This window comes from Mytilus galloprovincialis, chromosome 1 (genome assembly GCF_965363235.1).
Source record: "Mytilus galloprovincialis chromosome 1, xbMytGall1.hap1.1, whole genome shotgun sequence".
In the NCBI taxonomy this organism is placed as follows: Eukaryota; Metazoa; Mollusca; class Bivalvia; order Mytilida; family Mytilidae; genus Mytilus; species Mytilus galloprovincialis.
Genome location: NC_134838.1, coordinates 99,896,157 through 99,918,779, shown reverse-complemented (window position 1 = coordinate 99,918,779; position 22,623 = coordinate 99,896,157). Strand labels below are relative to the sequence as shown.

At 33.9% G+C, this 22,623-nt stretch overlaps 1 protein-coding gene across 1 annotated transcript in view; it reads left to right on the top strand.

Annotated features, from left to right (window-relative positions):
• Nucleotides 1–3,603: 3,603 nt before the first annotated feature.
• The window catches only part of LOC143063590 (maltase-glucoamylase-like), a 51,710-nt gene continuing 32,690 nt past the window's right edge, over nt 3,604–22,623 (top strand). The window contains exons 1-8 of the mRNA XM_076235844.1: nt 3,604–3,666; nt 4,432–5,088; nt 9,991–10,145; nt 10,669–10,843; nt 12,895–12,994; nt 15,050–15,162; nt 16,413–16,538; nt 17,202–17,333. Coding sequence (XP_076091959.1) covers nt 4,624–5,088; nt 9,991–10,145; nt 10,669–10,843; nt 12,895–12,994; nt 15,050–15,162; nt 16,413–16,538; nt 17,202–17,333 — 1,266 coding nt within the window. The 5' untranslated portion in view covers nt 3,604–3,666; nt 4,432–4,623. The remainder of the gene's footprint in view (nt 3,667–4,431; nt 5,089–9,990; nt 10,146–10,668; nt 10,844–12,894; nt 12,995–15,049; nt 15,163–16,412; nt 16,539–17,201; nt 17,334–22,623) is intronic.

The following is a 22,623-nucleotide window of genomic DNA, read 5'->3' as shown; positions in this document are numbered from 1 at the left end:
AACCATTAACCTGAACAAGGAAATAAAAAAAATACAATATCAGTTTGAAAGCTTGCTCAAAATATGATCTGTTTAAAGGATATTGCTGGTCAGGAAAACAAAAATATCAGAAACTACACTCTTACACAGTATATAAAGTCTCATCTAAATACATCAGCACCATTGTTGACAGGCCAGTTAGTATTTTAAATCATCAGTTCATCAGAAAATGATAACCATTCTTACTGAAAAAGTGAAACTAATATGAGGGAACAAACAATGACCTCATTTTCACGGATCAATGATTTGTGATATGTTGACATGAGAGAACATACCTTAACCTCATTTTCATGGATCAATGATTTGTGATATGTTGACATGAGAGAACACCTTGATCCAACTTTCATGGATCAATGAATTGTGATATGATGACATTAGAGAACATCACTGGACCCCATTTTCATGGATCAATGATTTGTGATATGTTGACATGAGAGAACATACCTTGACCCCATTTTCATGGATCAATGATTTGTGATATGTTGACATGAGAGGACATACCTTGACCCCATTTTCATGGATCAATGAATTGTGATATGTTGACATTAAAGAATATCACTGGACCCCATTTTCATGGATCAATGATTTGTGATATGTTGACATGAGTGAACAAACCATGACCCCCATTTTCATGGATCAATGATTTGTGATATGTTGACATGAGAGGACATACCTTGACCCCATTTTCATGGATCAATGATTTGTGATATGTTGACATGAGAGGATATACCTTGACCCCATTTTCATGGATCAATGATTTGTGATATGTTGACATGAGAGAACATACCTTGACCCCATTTTCATGGATCAATGATTTGAGATATGTTGACATGAGAGAACATACCTTGACCCCATTTTCATGGATCAATGAATTGTGATATGTTGACATTAAAGAATATCACTGGACCCCATTTTCATGGATCAATGTTTTGTGATATGTTGTCATGATTGAACAAACCATGACCCCCATTTTCATGGATCAATGATTTGTGATAATATGTTGACATGAGTGAAAAAACCATGACCCCCATTTTCATGGATTAATGACATGTTGACATGAGAGAACATACCTTGACCTCATTTTCATGAATCAATGATTTGTGATAAGTTGACATGAGAGAACATACCTTGACCTCATTTTCATGAATCAATGATTTGTGATAAGTTGACATGAGAGAACATACCTTGACCTCATTTTCATGAATGAATGATTTGTGATATGTTGACATGAGAGGACATACCTTGACCCCATTTTCATGGATCAATGAATTGTGATATGTTGACATGAGAGAACATACCTTGACCCCATTTTCATGGATCAATGATTTGTGATATGTTGACATGAGAGGACATACCTTGACCCCATTTTCATGGATCAATGAATTGTGATATGTTGACATTAAAGAATATCGCTGGACCCCATTTTCATGGACCAATGATTTGTGATAAGTTGACATGAGTGAACAAACCATGACCACATTTTCATAAATAAATGATTAGTGATAAGGAGGGTTTTTCATTGAATAGTAAAAAAATTGTCAACACTGTTTGTTCTAAAGAATCAATGAAAAGTGCACATGTTCTAGCATTGACCAACAATCATGACCTTAGCTCATTTCCGTGGTGTAGTGATCATTTTAAGGTTTTTGGTGACTAAGTCAGTATCTGTTACTGTAAGGAACTAGAGAAAAGTGTCTACACACAAAGCAATGATTTTTTTTTTTAATTTGATAGATGTTTTTTTGTGCTTTTTATGCCCCACCTACGATAGTAGAGGGGCATTATGTTTTCTGGTCTGTGCGTCCGTCTGTCCGTTCGTCCGTCTGTCCCGCTTCAGGTTAAAGTTTTTGGTCAAGGTAGTTTTTGATGAAGTTGAAGTCCAATTGACTTCAAACTTGGTACACATGTTCCCTATGATATTATCTTTCTAATTTTTATACCAAATTAGAGATTTTACCCGAATTTCACGGTCCACTGAACATCGAAAATGATAGTGCGAGTGGGGCATTCGTGTACTGAGGACACATTCTTGTTTGTAAATGTTTGTTTGTTTTGAGATTGTAACACAGAGATGACTGCTGTACCCATAGTTTGACTATTTTACTTATTATGTCTGTTTTGTTCACTCATCATTGTAAATATAACGGAATTTGATGCGACTTTCATACCAGTGAGAGGTTAAGCGCTATAAAACCAGGTTCAATCCACCATTTTCTACAATGCCTGTACCAAGTCAGGAAAATGACAGTTGTCCATTCGTTTGACGTGTTTTGTCATCTGATTAGGGACTTTCCGTTTTGAATTTTCCTCGGAGTTCAGTATTTTTGTGATTTGACTTTTTTCTATGGAATCATGTTAACCATGTTCATGTTCATAGTCGAGTCATTAAGGTTAAGAATACACGCATAAATCATATTCTAGTTACTTAGGTAGACTATATTGTGCATATCTGTCTCAATAGTCAGTGATCCCATTTTCAGAGGTAATTGTTAAAGTTGTCCGTTTGTTATGTATTATAGAGACAACAATATTTGGTACAAGGACGAAATGTAAGCATGATCTTAAGAAGGGAGAACATATATTGATTATTTGGTTCTATAAGACTGCTTTCCGAATTATACTGGATACTGTTATGGCTGACTTGATATATAGTCACCATCACAATTCTCGGTTAAATTGAGAAAATATGTACATAGTATTGTCTCTTAAAAAAACTAATGGAACTAACTGTTTCTTTATATATGATGACTGTCTTACTTCCATGACATCGACACAGCAATTATAAAGAACATCGGTGATAAACGTTTCGATATAGCTGATAAGTTAACAGGGTCGTCTCGATCATGCGATATGCGTCTCTTCGTGTCGTAGGATCGATTAGGTAAATATTATTGCGAAGTGCGAAGTTGGAGATAACGGACAAGGGATAAGGACTTGGGATGATCCTACTATCAGCTATCGATCGTTACCCCAGATAAAATATGATTTGTGATCATTTGTCTTCCAGATGGCTTTTAAAACAGCTAGGGGGGGGGGGGGGGGGGGCTATCGAGTACAGGGTGTGTACAGCAGATTTCTGTATGTGTTTTTGATTGTCATTACAATACAATGGATTATCCAAATGGGAATCGTGTATATATCAGATTTTGATCTTTGTTATATTGCATCTGTCGTACCGATAGCCGGTTTGATACCGGTAAGTGGAACGTTTGTCATGCACTTTCATAAAAACGATCTAATCTGGATTGGATCAGACGCAGTAGGCACATCTAGGACGGAAATGTAATCTTCAAAATTTTAATATCTTACATTTGCAGAAATATTAATTAGAATATGAATAGCTACTTTTACATGTAACAATACCGCAAATACATTTTCCTATTTTCCTTCCTACATAAAGGTTTATGGGTATTATTTATTTACATCGCATTTTATATTTTATATTCGTAGTTTTGACAGAATTATCCTTTAAGATGTGAAGTGATCTGTAAATAAAATAACAGGTAATTTATTTATATACCTTTTATACTTTTTGAATGGTGATGGTATATAGAACACATGTGCTTTTAAATGATAAACAAACACCCTTTATATTGGAAACAGACTCGTCCATGTACCAGTGCAACGGTAAGTCACAAGTCTACAAGTTCAAGGAGACTACTGATGATACAATCACACAGAGGTGAAAAATGCCATAATTGCATAAATGACACACTTATGCATGTGCATGGTAAGTCTGCTCTCGAAAAAGTAATGTGACATTTCTTTTCAACGAAAACGTGTAAATATTGCTTGCTATTTTAAGAACATAATTTTTATGAATGAATATAATTTGATAATAGATTTCACGTGTGGATTAAGTGTAGCGAACGAATACTATTACTGACGTTGAATTAGCTATAGATATGTATAGTCATGCAAGTAAATGTACTTTTTGATAGACATATGTACTAATGGTTATAAATTATTCAAGTTAAAGGAGTTCCAAACACGTCAATGTAAGGTTGAACAGGATTTGCAAGTGCATATGAATTTCCAAATAAATATAAAAATTAAATAGTTTTTAACTATATAAAGTTATGAGCAACATTTTTTCCCCCTCTTTTTTAGCTTTAAGGTGTCGTACATACATTTTAATTTTTAAATTTGTCCATCCCAATGATAAAAAATTCCCATCTAAATTTATAGTTTGTCCTCTCCATTAATAAAATTATCTCAGATACAACAGTTTGTTCTAAAAGATCTAAGATATTTTTCATTTCCCCACTGGTAAATTATGTTATCACACTGAATATTTCCGTTGTTCTGGGAGATTTATGCTGCGAGTCCTTCGATGACCGCCAAAGACCCAGAGATAACAACTATATCACTAAAGTTTTTATCTGTTTTCAGGTTCTAATTACTGGAAACTATTAGATATGATCACATTTGGACATCAATAACTATTCAGTTCAAGTTCCATGTATTGTTTATATTTTCAAGTTCAGGATATGTGTATGCATATCTTTCTTCAAGGCAACTAATATGTTTTAAACCAAGGAATATATAAACACGAATAACGAATAGTGACCAATTTCTTCCAATATGAGCAAGAATTGTAGTCGGAAACGGATAGGAATAATTTGTTTAGTGATAGCTGTGTTCGCGGCAATTCTTGTGCCAGTGGCATATGAAGCGACTAGAAAAGATAAAAGGAAGGATACGGGGAGTAAAAACAATGATGGTGGCATTAATACACCACAAGCACCAGAAAAGCAAACCCAAAGAATTGACTGTTTTCCCGAAAATGTGGGATTAACAGAAGATAAATGCAAGGAACGAAATTGTATCTATGACAAATCAGTGACCGTTCCTGGTGTTCCCTCTTGTTTCTTTCCTGTCAATAAAGACTATGGATTTTCAGCAGAAAAGGAAAGTACGAATACACCACTTGGGTATAAAGTGAATCTTCAGCAGAAAGGAAATTCACCGTTCGAATCGAAAAGTCCGCGATTCGTAGAGCCTACTTTTGAAGTCCAATTCCTTAGTGAAAACTTAGCCCGTTTTAAGGTTGGTAATTTTTTTTCACAAACATGTGCATGTTTTTTAATGAAAAAAAATCATTTTTATGCCCCACCTACGATAGTAGAGGGGCATTATGTTTTCTAGTCTGTGCGTCCGTTCGCTTCAGGTTAAAGTTTTTGGTCAAGGTAGTTTTTGAAGAAGTTGAAGTCTAATCAACTTGAAACTTAGTACACATGGACCCTATGATATGATCTTTCTAATTTTAATTCCAAATTAAAGTTTTGACCCTCATTTCACGGTCCACTGAACATAGAAAATGATAGTGCGAGTGGGGCATCCGTTTACTTAGGCACATTCTTGTTGACAAATAAATCAAATATGATAAACTACATGATGAATAAATGAATGAATACTTTATTGCAAAAAGCATATATATGCTATAGCAACGAAAACATATTTACAACAGACGATTAAGATAGTATATAGACATGGAGTCTACCAATAAAAGACTGTATATTGACTATACTCGTCTGTCAGTTGTTTGCGTCGTTTGATTGCAGCTACGTCTACCTATATACCCTCTTTGTGTTCTTAGGTAGTGTTCTGTTTTTCGAATCATTTCATTGCGAAATACACGAAAAATACTTTGTCCAACATTGAAGGCAAACCCAAAATTTATCTCGTTGGGTCCCAAAGCTAGAGAGCAGGAATGTAAAAATTAAGATAGCGTAGAAATTAAAAAATAGATAATCGTCCAAAAAAAGATCCAGCAACGTAACAGTTTCTTTGTCACCTTGCGATAGAAAAAAAAATGAAAGTGATACATACGTTGTGTATCCCAATTTGTCTATAGATTTGAGAATGTTTTATGTTTTGGACTTCTAGAAAGGGGGATGGTCACCAGGGTTCGGAAAACTAACTAAAACTTGTTGATTTCATTATTTTGTTCACCTATGAACATGTGTGTATGTGTTGACCAGTGGAGGATTCAGTGTGCGCAGAGGGTGCTATGGGAGTGTTTGACCTTTAACGTTTTGAATACATCTTTATAGACAGGAAAGTTGTCTAGTGAACAATCATACTTAATCACCGCATTTTCGTACTTGACACACACAATCAAAACTTATATTGGTCGGTAGCTGTTTCATTAAAGTTTAGAATTATCTTCAAATTTTGTTAATACATCCAGTATTTTCGCAAATTTATATCATAAAATTTTTATCTTGAAAGATTATATTGAAAAGGCTCTTTGCGACAATCTTAATTAAATCTAGATAACACAATAGTGTCTGTCAGACTGACACAGATACAATGTAAGTATGTTTGGCCAGATGCTTTCTTCAGCTGTCCGATCTATAAGAAGTGTCATTTAACGTTAATCTATATACGTAACGTGCTTGGATCCAAAGTTATTTAACCAGTACTAGTTCTGTTTATAGCTTTAAAGCGGTCAAATTTTCTCATCTCCTTGTCACCCCTAAATGACAACACGGAAATGTAACGATAAAATATATGGTATTATACTTTCTTAAAACCACGGGGATATCTTCAATATTTGTTGATAGGGTGTGCTATTTTTGCTTAAAAAACGTACTACCCATTTTAAATTAAAAAAAAATACCTTTACTTATATATACAATATTTAAAATATGACCCCTTAATATAACAATTGACCATTAATAATGCAAGACTCCCATAGCATAATATATATGATATGTAGATCATACCCCAAATCGGTCATGTTTCTTTGGCATCATCTTACGCTTCATAACTCGTTCGCTATGCCGGTGTCTGTTGTGACGCCATAGTGTGTTAAATGGTTTAACATCACAACATTATGTGAACTGGTTTAACACCGTCACATTGCTTATACTGGTTTAACATCACCAAATTATGTGTATATGGTTTTACATCACCGCATTGTGTGTACTTGTTCAACATCACCACATTGTGTGTTCTGGTTTAACATCACCATACTGTATGTAATGGTGTAACATCACCACATTGTGTGTACTGGTTTAACATCACCACATTAAGTGAACTGGTTTTACATCACCACATTGTGTGTAATGGTTTAACATCACCATAATGTGTTTAAGGGTTTAACATCACCACAGTATGTGTACTAGTTTATCATCACCACATTATGTGTACTAGTTTAACATCACCACATTATGTGTGCTGGTTTAACATCACCACATTGTGTGTTCTGGTTAAACATCACCACATTGTGAATACTGGTTTAACATCCCCACATTGTGTGTACTGGTTTTACATCACTACATTGTGTGTACTGGTTTAACATCACCATAGTGTGTTTAAGAGTTTAACATCACCACATTGCCTGTACTGGTTTAACATCACTACATTGTGTGTACTGGTTTAACATCACCAAATTGTGTGCTCTGGTTTTACATCATCGCATTGTGTGTACTGGTTTAACATCACCACATTGTGGGTAGTGTTTTTACATCACTACATTGTATGTAATGGTTTTACATCACCGCATTGTGCGTACTGGATTAACATCACCACACTATTTGTACTGGTTTAATATCAGCACATTGTGTGTACTGGTTTAACACCACCATGTACTGTGCGTGTAATGTTTAAATATCATCTCATTATGTGCAATAGTTTAAAATCACCACATTGTGTGTACTAGTTTAATATCATAACATTTTGTGTAATGCCGGGTTTAACATCATCTTTACCGGATTAACATTACTATACACAATGCGTGTAATGTTTAAACATCTCCACATTGTGTGTATTGGTTCAACATTAACACATTGTGTGTACTGGTTCAACATTGCCACAGTGTGTGTAATGGTGTAACATCACCACATTGTGTGTACAGGTTTAACATCACCACACTGTGTGTACTGGTTTAACATCACCACTTTGTATGTAATGGTTTAACATCACCATAGTGTGTTAAATGGTTTACATCACAACATTATGTGAACTGGTTTAACACCGTCACATTGTTTATACTGATTTACCATCACCACATTTTGTGTATATGGTTTCACGTCACCGCATTGTTTGTACTTGTTTAACATCACCACATTGTGTGTTCTGGGTTAACATCACAACACTGTATGTAATGGTGTAACATCACCACATTGTGTTCTGGTTTAACATCACCACACTGTATGTAATGGTGTAACATCACCACATTGTGTGTAATGGGTTAACATCACCATGTTGTGTGTAATGGTTTAACATCACTACATTATATGTATACTGGTTTTACATTCCCACATTGTGTGTACTGGTTTAACATCGCCACATTGTGTGTAATGGCTTAACATCACCATAGTGTGTTTTAGGATTTAACATCACCACATTAGGTGTACTAGTTTATCATCACCACATTAGGTGTACTAGTTTAACATCCCCACATTGTGTGTACTGGTTTACCATCACCACATTGTGTGTACTGGGTAACATCACCGCATTGTGAATACTGGTTTTACATCACCACATTGTGTGTAATGGCTTAACATCACCATAGTGTGTTTTAGGGTTTAACATTATGTGTACTAGTTTAACATCACCACATTGTGTTGACTGGTTTACCATCACCACATTGTGTGAACTGGGTTAACATCACCACATTGTGTGTAATTGTTTAACATCACCACATTATGTGTTCTGGTTTAACATCACCATAGTGTGTGTGATTGTTTAACATCACTATATTAGGTGTACTGGTTTTACATCACCAAAGTGTGTGTACTGGTTTAACATCACTACATTATGTGAACTGGTTTTACTTCACCACAATGTGTGTAGTGAAATAACATCACCAAATTGTGTGGTTGTACAAAGTCAACGTATCTGGACCATCGATCAGTCGTTCGTTTGTTTTGTTTGTATTTCTATTTTTGCGGAGGAGTTAAGTGTTGGTGTGGTTGATATCATGCACAGAAAGTGTATTGAAGACAACTATTCATCAGAGTTTATTTTTGTTCATTCCTGATATTCTTTTTTTATATATTCAACTGAACACCAAAAGTATTCATACCGTTATGGTTTCTCGATGATGGGTTCATTATTTTTATAAGAAATGAAATTGAAAAGACAATATATGATGAAATAATGACACAAAATCGTTACACGTGCGCTTGAAAAAACTAAAAGCTGTTCTTCATTTGAACGTTCATGGACTATCTTAAGTGTATGTTTTTTTAAAAAGATAGACTAAGTACTTGTTCTGTTCTGCAAACGATTTTTGTGACATGGGTTGATTGTTGTTTGCTTAAAGGTCCAGATTATGTTATAAAGATAAAGTGGAAATGGTGGGTTTGTTTTTCTATGTTGTGATGTTATACTATTGTTTCAGAAAAAGGGAGAAGGTTTGGTACCATTAAAACGTTTAATCCCGCTGCAAATGTTTGCACCTGTCCTAAGTCAGGAATCTGATGTACATTAGTTGTCGTTTGTTTAAGTAATTTATACGTGTTTTTCGTTTTTTATATAGATTAGACCGTTGGTTTCCCCGTTTGAATTGTTTTACACTAGTAATTTTTGGGTCCCTTTATAGCTTATTGTTCGGTGTGAGCCAAGGCTCCGTGATGAAGCCGGTACATTGACCTATAATGATTTACTTTTATAAATTGTTATTTGGATGGAGAGTTGTCTCATTGGCACTCACACCACATCTTCCTATATCTATGAAAGCAATTCTTTGTTACGGCATTACTGTGAAGCTTATTTCAAAACTAAAAAAAAAATATCTTTATTTTGTCCCTATGTATCTATCACATGTTCCTCTTATCCAAAAATTCACTCTTACCAAAAGTAACACGTACTCTGCCAGTTCTTCTTCGATTCTAATTTTGCAATGTGCATACATGCATGCAATTGTTGTAATGTTAGCAGCTTGACGTTTATTTTTTCCTACAAGTAAACTAATATTGTTCTTCTTTTTGTCTATAGTTTTACGACAAAGCAAATGCAAGATACGAAGTGCCAGTACCATTGGATGTCCCCAAAACTCGGGCGGAAGCTTCTAAGATAAATTATGAAGTTAATATTGTCGACAGAGATGAGTTCGCTTTTGAAATAAAACGGCGTTCAACAGGCACTGTCATGTAAGTTCATGCATGTGTCATATAAGTGTTTTTCATGCATGGTATAGATTCTATAATAACAGCTAACAAGGTATATGAAGAGAGATACATAAGACTGACAACAATAGAGAATGAAAGGAAAAAAGATAAAGGGAATTTTGAAATAGAATCGGGGAGATATTGGGATTTTTTTTTTTACAGTAATCAGGTATTGTACTGTTGTTTGAAATAGGAACAAGTTTTAGACTCAATTGTTTAAGAGGGTTAAACTATGTTGTCTATTGCTTATCATCGTTTTTTTACTCGCTCGGTTGTTGTTTGCGGTTATCTCAATTCTGCTTTATATTGTAAAGTGAAACAGAAACTTCGTCTGTAGTCTTTCTGTTCATCTTTTGTTTTATGCTACCCATGTAGCTTATTTACATCTTATTATAAATTAGCGCTGCCCGATCAAGGCAGTTGCATTATTAAGAAACCGTTGAGATTCTGCTACACATATACATGTTATTTTATTGAGTTTGTCTTTTTAATTTTTATATTATAGATTCGATTCCAGAGTCGGTGGACTTACACTAACGAACCAGTTTCTTCAAATTTCTACTCAGCTACCATCCACCAACGTGTATGGATTTGGTGAAAATATTCACAAAAGTTTTAAACATGATCTGAATTATAAAACATGGCCCATGTTTTCAAGAGACCAAGCTCCTGGATGGACAGTAAGAAACATAATTATATACAATAATCATAAATATATAAAGTTCGTAATTATTTGGAAGTTACATGATTTGTGTTTTTATTACTCATGTTACTATTTTGAACAACAACACGGTAGTAGTCTACATGTATTCTAACGTTTTCATGGCAGTCATGCAGTATTTCCTTGCAATTGACTGAATTACAACACATAAACCGGTTGGTTTAATTTAACTCTGATGAATGTGTTTATAATTTGATAGATGTTTGTGTGTTCTGTTAAATTGTTTCTTTTAAAATTATAACACGATGATGACTGCTGTACCCATATTTTGACTATCATATTTATAATGTCTGTTTAATTCACGCATCATTGTAAATTTAACGGAATGTGATGACACTGTCGTACAAAGTGAGAGGTTTAGCGCTATAAAACCAGGTTTAATCCACCATTTTCTACATTTGAAAATGCCTGTACCAAGTCAGGAATATGACAGTTGTTGCCCATTCGTTTTTGATGTGTTTTGTCATTTGATTTTGCCATGATTATTTGATTTTCCTCGGAGTTCAGTATTTTTGTGATTTTACTTTTTAACATGGGACATTATATGCTAGTTTAATAGTATAAATATTAAAACAACCATTAGAGGAGCGGTTTCTATAATAATATGAAAAATATAGTAGTTCTTTCGTCTTTTGAGCGTTCATGGTATGTCATGTTTATCCTGCTTTTGTTAATATCAAGACTATATTAAACTTGAACTAGTAGTGACTTAAATCGTGACAGGCTCAGTATAGTCTTCTGATCGATAAATGATATTAAAAAGTTGCTGTTTCTCAATCATTTATTTCAAGTCTAGAAGCAAACTCTGACAACTCAGTCAGTGGACAATGTCAACTTGAGAATGTAGGCTATATATATATATATATATTACATGTATATAATACTGGCAGAGGGACATAATAGTCCCGGCAGATATGCTGTACCGTGAGACAAAATACAGGGAAAAGAGCCGCTGAGAATAACTCGTTTCTTGAGACGGTGAAAAAATCAAATTCAAATTCTTTATTTCCTATCACAGGGCCCTTTCATGCAATTACAATTTTAACACGATCATTCACACTTTCAAACCAATCAACCAATGTTTAAAGCGCCCGTTGTTGTGATCTGTTTATTTTTTTGGTATTTGATTGTAAGGGGAGGTAATCTGTAAATATAGCGGGAAAGCCAATAAAAACTTTATGGATATTGACAGAAATGCAAGCTAAACGATGCTTCAGTCGTTGGCCCAAGCCATTGCATATTCCATTAACGATAGGGGGAGGGGAATCCAGTCATGCTTTAGTGATTCCCTATATGTTAAAAAAACTGAAAACATTTCATTGATCAATGCCTTACCAGCTTACAGCGACCAAAAAATAATATATTAGCCTTTCGAGACATCAAAATTATTTGGACTAGGGCAGATCCAGCCATTTTCAAAAGGGAGGGTTCTCAAATTTATAAACCATATATGCCCCCCCCCCCCCTCTTTGATGTCCCCATTCAAATGTATTGATTGTCTAAAAAACTATAAAAAAAAGGGGGGGGGTCCAACTCCTGGAAACATACCCCACCCCTCCTTGGATCCACCACTGCTTTGGTCTGATAGTCCAAATAATCATGACGTTTTGTACAGCCTTTTGATAAACAATTTTTTGACTTTCATGTAAGAAGTAATGCTTTTTTCCACTTTTGGTGGAACAAAAATTGATGTGATTCGTCATAATCAGTCATTAATTATTTTTCAGGGTTTATCAGGCCATTGAACATCGAGCACACAAAGTGCTATTCAGTCAAAAGAAGAGATATACATTTTTTTCGTTATATTGCTTCCTTTACATTTCAATGATATTTCAATGATAGTTTTAAACCAACAGTAAGGTTTTGATTCAACTATTTTTGTGCAGGTCATATCTGTCAAAAGAGATCAAATGCATCCATACAAAATTTAATTTGATCAAATTCTAAACATTATTCAATGGAAAAATATTTGTAGAGAGAAATCCTGTAATCTATTGTCTTGCTTTGTAGGAAATGGCCAATTTATATGGTGTTCATCCCTTCTACACTTGTGTGGAGGATGGAGTAGGAAATACACATGGTGTCTTCTTCTTGAACAGTAATGCTCAAGGTAATAAATGTTAATATATCCTAATGCTTGCCTACGAATAATGTTTTCCAGTGTGTGCTTCTGCCTGTTTGTCTGTCAGTTGGTATCAAGCTACAGTGACGGCAAAAGGTAGTTTACCATGAAGTTGGTGTCCCATCATCTTAAAAAAATATAGTTTTGTTGTTCCAGCACTCTAACTTTAGTTTGCCTCATTCAAATTTTATGGAACTCTTACACTATAATACTAGGAATCAAAATATGCATACAGAGTTCAAATTTTGGTTGTAAGTCATTTAAAGTTAGTCCCCCTTTTAACTTTGAAAATTGCTTAGCATTGGGGGCATACAGATCCTCAGATACATTCTTCTTTTGTTTTTAAGATATAAAGGGCAAATTCCCATGTGAAATATTGCCATTGATGATTATAGTTTTGCTTATCATAAGCTCAAAATCTATTTGGAGGATATTATGTGTCTGAGTGTAGATCAGTTTAATCTTAAATATATGAGACAGTTTGAATTTTGGGATTAAAGGATTTGTCTATACAAGACCAAAAATTAAAGTACAAGTATAGATGATTTATTGACGAAGGTATATTAAAACAATCCTTTATAGAGTAAGGCCCAAAAATTTATATACTTGTTTCCTATGCCTCATAGTAGATAAAGATATGTTAGAAAGGTAGGTCAGATGATTTTACTTTTCATTACATTTTACATAGACTTTAAGGTATAAGGAAATGTTCTGGATTTTTACAGTGCTTAATAACTAAAACTTTCCACAAAATGTGTATGGGTAGCCATGAAAATTCAGGGTAGATAGGAAAAAGGAAACACAACTATATTCTTGGCCTTAGAAATAAGTCGCAGAGAAAAGATAACCTCAGAAAGTTATTATATATTATGCAAGATATGTTAATAGCATGGATTGAATATAAGTGTCATGAAATAATTGTTTGCTGTGCTATAGGATACATACAAGTGTAGATAAGATTTGTCTGATGTTCTTCTAGCTTATGTAGGGATGTTTGTTATGTAATTTTGTTTCCTCATACATGTATTACCAAACTTTTACAATGCCATATTGATTTACCACCCCAAAAAATTACTTTACAGTTTTATTAATGTTTGGAGGATTAGTTCTTTCAATGAGTTTTACAGATACCTGTTTGCGCTAGAGAGGTCATTTGAAATGATTTTGCACTGACATAACCTGCTCATGTACACATGATAATATTAATTTTGTCAGTTTCTCTAGTGATCGATAAATTGTTGAAATAAAATTGAAAATGGAAATTGGAAATGTGTCATAGAGACAACAACTGAGTCAAAGAGCAGATAACAGCCAAAGGCCACCAAGTGGTCTTCAACACAGCAGGAAAATTCCTTCCCTGGTGGTGGGCCTCAGCTGGTCCCTAAATAACGATGTTTACAAGTTCAGTGAAAATGGGCATCGTAATAAAATCCAAAACATGTGAATGAACTAAAATTAATAACTTACAAGACTAACAAAGGCCAGAGACTCCTGATTTGAGAACAGACATAAAAATGAGGTGGGGTTAAACATGTTTTATGAGATATTAACCCTCCCTCCATACCTTTAGCCAATGTAGAATAAAGAAAAACACAGCAGTCCAGTGGCAAATATTTCATGCAAATTCAGGAGGAGACATAAAAATAACCATGAATTTACAAAGTAGGTTGACTTGGATGAAGGACAAGGATCTAACTGAAAAAAAATGATATGCTGGATATAACTAGAATATTAAAAATACAACAAGCAACCTTTGGATCCCTCTAAATGGGAGTAAGGGTTCTGTAATGCAGAACGAGTGTCATACTCATTCTACACAAAATGTAACAATTTCCCATTTGGACAGAATGTGACTACATATTTATACATCCTGCCTAGGTAAACAGTTGCCCCCTTTAGGATGAGTTTTACTGTTGAAGTTAAGAACAGGAAGGTGATATTTAAAACACTATACAGTGAACCATTAAGGTTTGGTCACTTTGCAAAAAGTTGAAGAAATCTCTTTTTATCCACAATGTTTTAACATTTTTTCCCTTTAAACAGAATATTATTTCACACCATTACCGATGTTAACTTACAGAACTATTGGAGGAATTCTGGATGTATATGTTTTCCTGGGACCATCTCCTGAAAATGTTATACAGCAATATACAGAGGTATTATCAAAAGTAGTTCAGAAATATGATTGACCTTGGGGAAAACTTTTAACTGTAAATGTGAATCATCTGTAGGTTTTGTTTTGGGTAGAATATTTATTACAGAGTTATTTTATTCCTATGTTTGATGAAACAATTTGAGAAAAAAGAGAAAAACATTTGCAAAAGTGTAACACCTGCATTGGAGCTAACTTTTGCATATTTTGGAATTTCTTTTAATGAGATGACAAGTTGTATAATTATAAGTATAGCGAGTGACAAAAGAAATGCCCCTCTGTCCTTTTTGAAAGAAGAAAAGTACAAAAAATTTCTTACAATGCAGTTTAGGAAGACTTTTCAGTGGCGGATCCAGAAATTTTCATAAGTGGGGGCCCACTGACTGACCTAAGAGGGGGCCCGCTTCAGTCACGCTTCAGTGATTCCCTATATAAGCAACCAAATTTTTTCCCAAAAAGGGGGGGCCCGGGCCCCCTGGGCCCCCCCCCCTAAATCCGCCTCTGCTTTTGCTATATTTTACATGAACACTGGACCAAGGAAAAGGGTCAGTATAATTGTTCATCTGCATTTGTTTTTCTTGTCACATGACCTTTTCTAGAGGAGTTTATTATGGGGGTAAATTGACATCAAAAGTGCAAATTTCAATTTTTTGTAAAAAAAAATGTAAATCTGAACATGCTGAAAATCATTTGAATTGTGTGTATATATCTTAAAGATCTGATAAATCTTACAATGATTGGCTAACTTCTAACGAAGATCTGTTGGAATTTAATTTGTGTTAAGGAAGCTAGCTACTCAGTTTCAAAATAACAAGCTTTTCATAACACTAGTATATATTGGTGGGGGTTTAACAAAAAAACAAAAAAAAAAGGGTCAATGTGCTTGTTTTTTTCGAGATATTAGCCATTGAAATTTTGGAGGGAAAATGTTCTCTCTTGACTTTTCATAGCTTTATTATCATGATCATAGATAAGTTAAAGTTCTCAAAAACCATGCATATAAAAGATTTATAAAAAGAAAATTGGGGGTCAATGGGCAAAATTTTTTAAGGCATTTAAATGGATCAAACCAGAGGATTCCGAAAATCTGACAAAAATAAAAAAAATCCCATAACATGACAGGTGAACATCCTTAAATGGAAAATGCATGCAGGTTTTGTGTTCCTATTGGTACTCTGTATATACATTTGTACTATTTGAAAACTCATTTCAGTACAGGATAATTGTATATATAAGGATTTTTGTATTTGATAGTTAATTGGAAGACCATTTATGCCTCCATACTGGGCCCTTGGTTTCCAGCTCTGTCGTTATGGATACACAAACTTAAAAGATATAGAAACAGCTGTGGAAAATACAGAGAAATACAATATTCCACATGTAAGTATTACTCAAAATTAATAAGTTCAAAATAGTAATTACTTTTTGAACCTCTAGTATTTTTTGGCTTATATGTTCCATCAAATTGTAGCTTCAAGATCCAATCCATCTTGTTATGTTTTTAGAGTTCTGCAATTACTTCTAGTTGATATAAAAGTGTTTTACGTATATAGAGGTCATGCAATAACTGGATCACATTGCCCTATTTATTTTATTCAAAAGGACCCCATGTATTACTATGTATGAGAGCATTTCGCAACAACACTTTGTAGGATGCAATGTATGCTTTTATTTGGTACATGAGATATATTCATCAATCCTTCATATCTTATATATCCTCATACTAGAATCTGTGCCCTCTATTATGTTGCTTGGCCTATATGTTTTGATAAAGAAATCTAGCTCAGTTTTGCATTGAATGATCTTTACATCTAAGCAACTATGCAAAAGTAAGTTTTAAAGAAATGATATGATTTCATCGGAGACATTTTAGATAGTAATGGGGTGCATAAAAAAGAAATTTGACTAGCAATTAATGTTTTTATGTGCAGCAATAGTTCAGCTTTACAATGTGATCCAAAATCTGGGAACAACTTATTTTAGAAAAATAAAAATATTACATGGTTTATTGTTTCTGCATCTATTTTTGACATATTCCTACAGGATGTCCAGTATGCAGATATTGACCACATGGACAAACAGATGGATTTTACTATAGACCAAGAAAAGTTTGGAGGTCTTAATACCTATTTCAAACAACTACAAGCAGAAGGCATGCATACAATTATTATACTGGTTAGTTTAGATTTAGTCTAATATAAGTTAAGGTAGATGGGGTGTCTAAATTATAATCCATAGAATTTTTTGATAATTTGCCAAAATGAAGTTTATATCATGTTTTTTTTTTTAAATAATTAAAAGAATGGGTCACAGGGCTTATTTTCACACGTACGCTACACAGTGTTCAAAATTGTCAGGTTTTGTATAGATTATGCATGGAAAACCCAATTTTCTGAAAAAAAGCGTAAACTACACCATAGAATTTTAATATAACATGAGAAGATAGCTTTAAAGTCATAAGAAACCTCAAATTTAAAAAAAATATGCATATGTTTTTTTATAACTAAATGGATAGTTTTCATTATACATCTTATGTTCATATACTTTTTTCTGAGGAAGATTCTTTAATTTTTCCACATTTAGAAGAAGTTTACTTATGTTTAATTGCTTGCTTCCAGGAAGCAATTCACAGACATATTTTCCGTATGCATAGTGACCTGAGCGTGACCCTCCTCGTAAAAATCCGGTGATCGCAATACGCATGGATCTGTCATTAAAATAAACAATTATCTGATTATGCATGTTAAACACGTGCTCAATACCCATGCTTTTTGTTATTTGTTTACTATAAGGTAAACTTCGGCTTCATAACACGGCATTTAATGAGCAACCATATTTGTTAAATCATAACAGACAGAGAGAAAAAAAAATTGACAATTGTACGATATATTTGAGTAAAAAAATGATTAAATCGTGCCCCTCCCCCTCCTAAATCCGCCTCTGACTGGACCTGTTTTCTTGCTACATTACAAAATAGGTAAATTCCTTACACATTCTGTTGTAAAAGTACCATAATCTGAATTATCTGCCCTTGCATTTGAGTTGCCTCCCCTTATGTGGCAAAGTTGGGAAAAAATTATCTAAACAAAAGTTTTCGGTTTTTTGTAAATTACAACCATAAATATGATAAAACATGTCATTTTCTATATTGAAATGAAAGTTCTTACACACGAATTATCTACTACTCTAAAAATTTGCACATTCAATTAAAGATCTAGACCTTGTTTTCTGGTATTTCCAAATCCAAGATGGAGGAAGACACCCTATCTACCATAGGGTGCAATCAACAGTTTTTTTCTATGACGTCACATTTTGAGGGATCATGCATAAGTGACCCTTAGTGGTGGACTGATTAATAAAGATACTTGTATAAAACTAGATATCACTGGAATCAGAATGTTCTCTAGTTTATAATGAAATAAAAATAATGTGTACTTTTAATATATTAAAAATATTCCATCCAATGAACATGGGGAAAAAAAGGTCTAATTTGAACATCAAAAACTTGAAACCAGGTCATGTGCACACCCATGAAGACATGATCCATGCACATTTTACATAATCAAAACTGTATGAAATTTGTAGGTTTTTACCTGGCCTTTCAAAAAAATCTTGTTTCAGGGTACGGTTTCCTGCTCCGAAAAGAGCTACAGTGGCTGCAAATAAGTTTTCAATTTTCACTGCCAAAAAAACAGGATGTTTACAGTGTTGTCTCCCCTCAAAAGATTTAAAGTCAATATAATTTTTAAAATTATTTCAATCATTCAACCTGTTTTAATTGAAAGCTAATTAACTAATTTTTACAATCAAATACAAAAAACCTGATACTTTTTCACCAATTGAGTAAATAAACAGGGGTTTCCCTCCATGGTTATTTTTAGTCGGGGAATAACCCCTAGTTTTTTATACGAAACTGTTTATAGCACCCTCCTATCTACCATAAGGTCAAGGATCAGTAAATGAACTAGTCCATAGATTTAAAAAAAATTTAGAACTCAACTAGATATTGAAAATATACATCAGAAAATGTAAAAAAAAGTATATGTCACCGACTTCGTTTTCAAGAAAAATCCATTTTTAAAATGGTCTGAGAGGGTACTAAATTACATTGAATATATAGGGGAAATCTATATGTTTCTTCTACAATTTTCGGTTTCCGGTATAAATCACGTGAACCGCTCCTTAGTATTTTTTTTTAAATTAATATGTTCTTCTTTTTTGTCTTACGAATTAGATGATATCATAAAAAAATATGGTCACCGACTTCGTTTTCCCCGTAGAAGCGACACAAACCCAACATTTTGGCAAAAAAACCCATCAAAATTCGTGACGTCGTAATTTTTGTTACATAACGTCAAGTTATCATGCTAATAATTTCTAACGTTCTTCGTGTTGATTCTGCACGGTGATTATGTGTTTCGTATTGATAGATTCCTTTTATCATAAGAGTCTGGATAATTATCATTAATTTTTATTAGTATTACCAATATTCTTTATTCTTTATATTTTAGCACCCCATTATACTTTTTTTCTTTTTTTTCTTTTTTGCATTTTATTTTGCAATTTTTGTCCATTATTCTATATTCCGTAAACCCCAATCAGACCCTCTTTTATGGAACATTTTAAAAAGAAATTATGCGTTATAAAAAATATAATACATGTATGTTCACAATCAATATACATATCTTAAACAATTACTAATTCAGACAAAAATACGTTGTAAGTACATGAACGCAAAAATTTAAAAACTTAAAAACAGAAAACATAAGGGTTACTGTCTACAAGTTGACGCAATAAAAGATGTAATTGGAGCTATATTTTTTTATGCCCCCTTCAACTACCCCTGTACGTCTGTCCGCCCGTCATTGCGTCTGGCCGCCCGTCCTTCCGTCTGGCTGCCCGTGCCCCTTTATAATTATTCCGCAAAACATCTACAGTTTGAATCCTAGAACGTTTTCACTTTGCTGTCTGTTTGCATGTGGTCAGAGTTTTTATCTTTTTTAATATTTGCTCTAATGAGAGATAGCTGAACTTTGTCAGTTTTGGGTAAACAATTCATAAATCTCTTAGACTATCTTGTAAGTCATCTGTTTACACTTTTTCTCCGTTCCGATATATGCTTTGGCCACTTTTGAAAAAAAACGGTTTCTTTAGCAGCGGAACATGTAATAACTTGTGTTTTGGTACTATATCACGACAGAACTGCTTAACATCGCATATATAAACAAACATTATGTCAATGATCCTACAAATTCTTGAAAGAGTGTTGTGTGGTTATTTACACATCTGCAAATTAACAAGTAAAACACGCAGACAAACTGACATCTTTGTTAATATCTTATTTGTTCTGTATAAAATTTATTGTATACAAGTCTACAAAAAAGTTTTAAAAAGTTTACTAAATGGTTATTGTTTCATAAGTGTACATATGTATATGAAGATATATAGAACCAGTATATGATACACAACATGCGACAAATAAAAGGGGGGGGGTAGTAATAATAGGAAACTAAATTAAACTAACTAAGGCTTTGATGGATGTAAACTTCAATAAAACTGGAAGTTACATGTACATAAGGGGAACAGGAAAATAAGAATATATTGCATCACTTACAACAACCTTTAAATTGACCAGCGTTTTTTTTATTCATTACTGACAGCAACACTGAGATAATCCAACGATTTTAAAGGGTCCATATTAAGTGTGGACCTAAATGTTCTTTATCTTTAAATATAACGCTTATTCTGTAAAATCTTCAATCAACGATTTTGTAAAATTATTCTATCATTAATTTTGTACATGGTCTACACTATTGTATAAAATAATTATATTATTTTCCGTTGTTATTCTTTATAATTTTGCAAACTTTTTTGTTCATTTTGACATTTGCCAGTATCCGTTATTCTGCAACTCCCTTTGAGATCTAATTATATGTGACAATAAATTAATGTGCTTCTCTCTCTGAATTTCGCTTTCTCTCAAGACATTGCACGGTCTTTGCAGTACAGTGTATTTTTTTGTGGAAAATACACCGTGTAAAAACATTTCCAAGTAAACCAAACATACAAAGGTTGAGATATGACATAAAAAACAGATGTACATATTTATGTTTAATATGCTTACAAAAATACCCCTCCCCCCTCAAACAAAAAACAAAAAAAAAACATGAAAAAAAAACAATCGCACAAAGGCTGAGACATGACTGGAAATATTGTGTTTTGTTATTTAGTCCATCTTCATCAATGGGGGGGGGGGGGGGGGGGGCTTTAAAGGGACTCCGGGATCGGGTGTTATTAAGCACAGGATTTCGGGATTGATCCATTCTGGATGGCAGGATTTATATTTCTATAAATTCGGGACCTCGGGATTTCATGTTTTAAAGTCCGGGATTCGAGATCAGGATCCCTGCCACCCCTACCACCCCCATCCCCGCGCTACAAATGCATATCATAAGATGTCTCATCCTTTTTAGCTCACCTGGCCCGAAGGGCCAAGTGAGCTTTTCTCATCACTTGGCGTCCGGCGTTGTCCGGCGTCGTCCGTCGTCGTTAACTTTTACAAAAATCTTCTCCTCTGAAACTACTGGGCCAAATCAAACCAAACTTGGCCACAATCATCATTGGGGTATCTAGTTTAAAAAATGTGTGGCGTGACCCGGTCAACCGACCAAGATGGCCGCCACGGCTAAAAATAGAACATAGGGGTAAAATGCAGTTTTTGGCTTATAACTCAAAAACCAAAGCATTTAGAGCAAATCTGACATGGGGTAAAAATGTTTATCAGGTCAAGATCTATCTCCCCTGAAATTTTCAGATGAATCGGTCAATCAGTTGTTGGGTTGCTGCCCCTGAATTGGTAATTTTGAGGAAATTTTGCTGTTTTTGGTTATTATCTTGAATATTATTATAGATAGAGATAAACTGTAAACAGCAATAATGTTCAGCAAAGTAAGATTTACAAATAAGTCAACATGACCAAAATGGTCAGTTGACCCGTTTAGGAGTTATTGCCCTTTATAGTCAATTTTTAACCATTTTTCGTTAATTAAAGTAATCTTTTACAAAAATCTTCTCCTCTGAAACTACTGGGCCAAATTAATCCAAACTTGGCCACAATCATCTTTGGGGTATCTAGTTTAAAAAATGTGTGGTGTGACCTGGTCAACCAACCAAGATGGCCGCCACGGCTAAAAATAGAACAAAGGGGTAAAATGCAGTTTTTGGCTTATAACTCAAAAACCAAAGCATTTTGAGGAAATCTGACGGGGATAAAAATGTTTATCAGGTCAAGATCTATCTGCCCTGAAATTTTCAGATGAATCGGTCAATCGGTTGTTGGGTTACTGCCCCTGAATTGGTAATTTTGAGGAAATTTTGCTGTTTTTGGTTATTATCTTGAATATTATTATAGATAGAGATAAACTGTAAACAGCAATAATGTTCAGCAAAGTAAGATCTACAAATA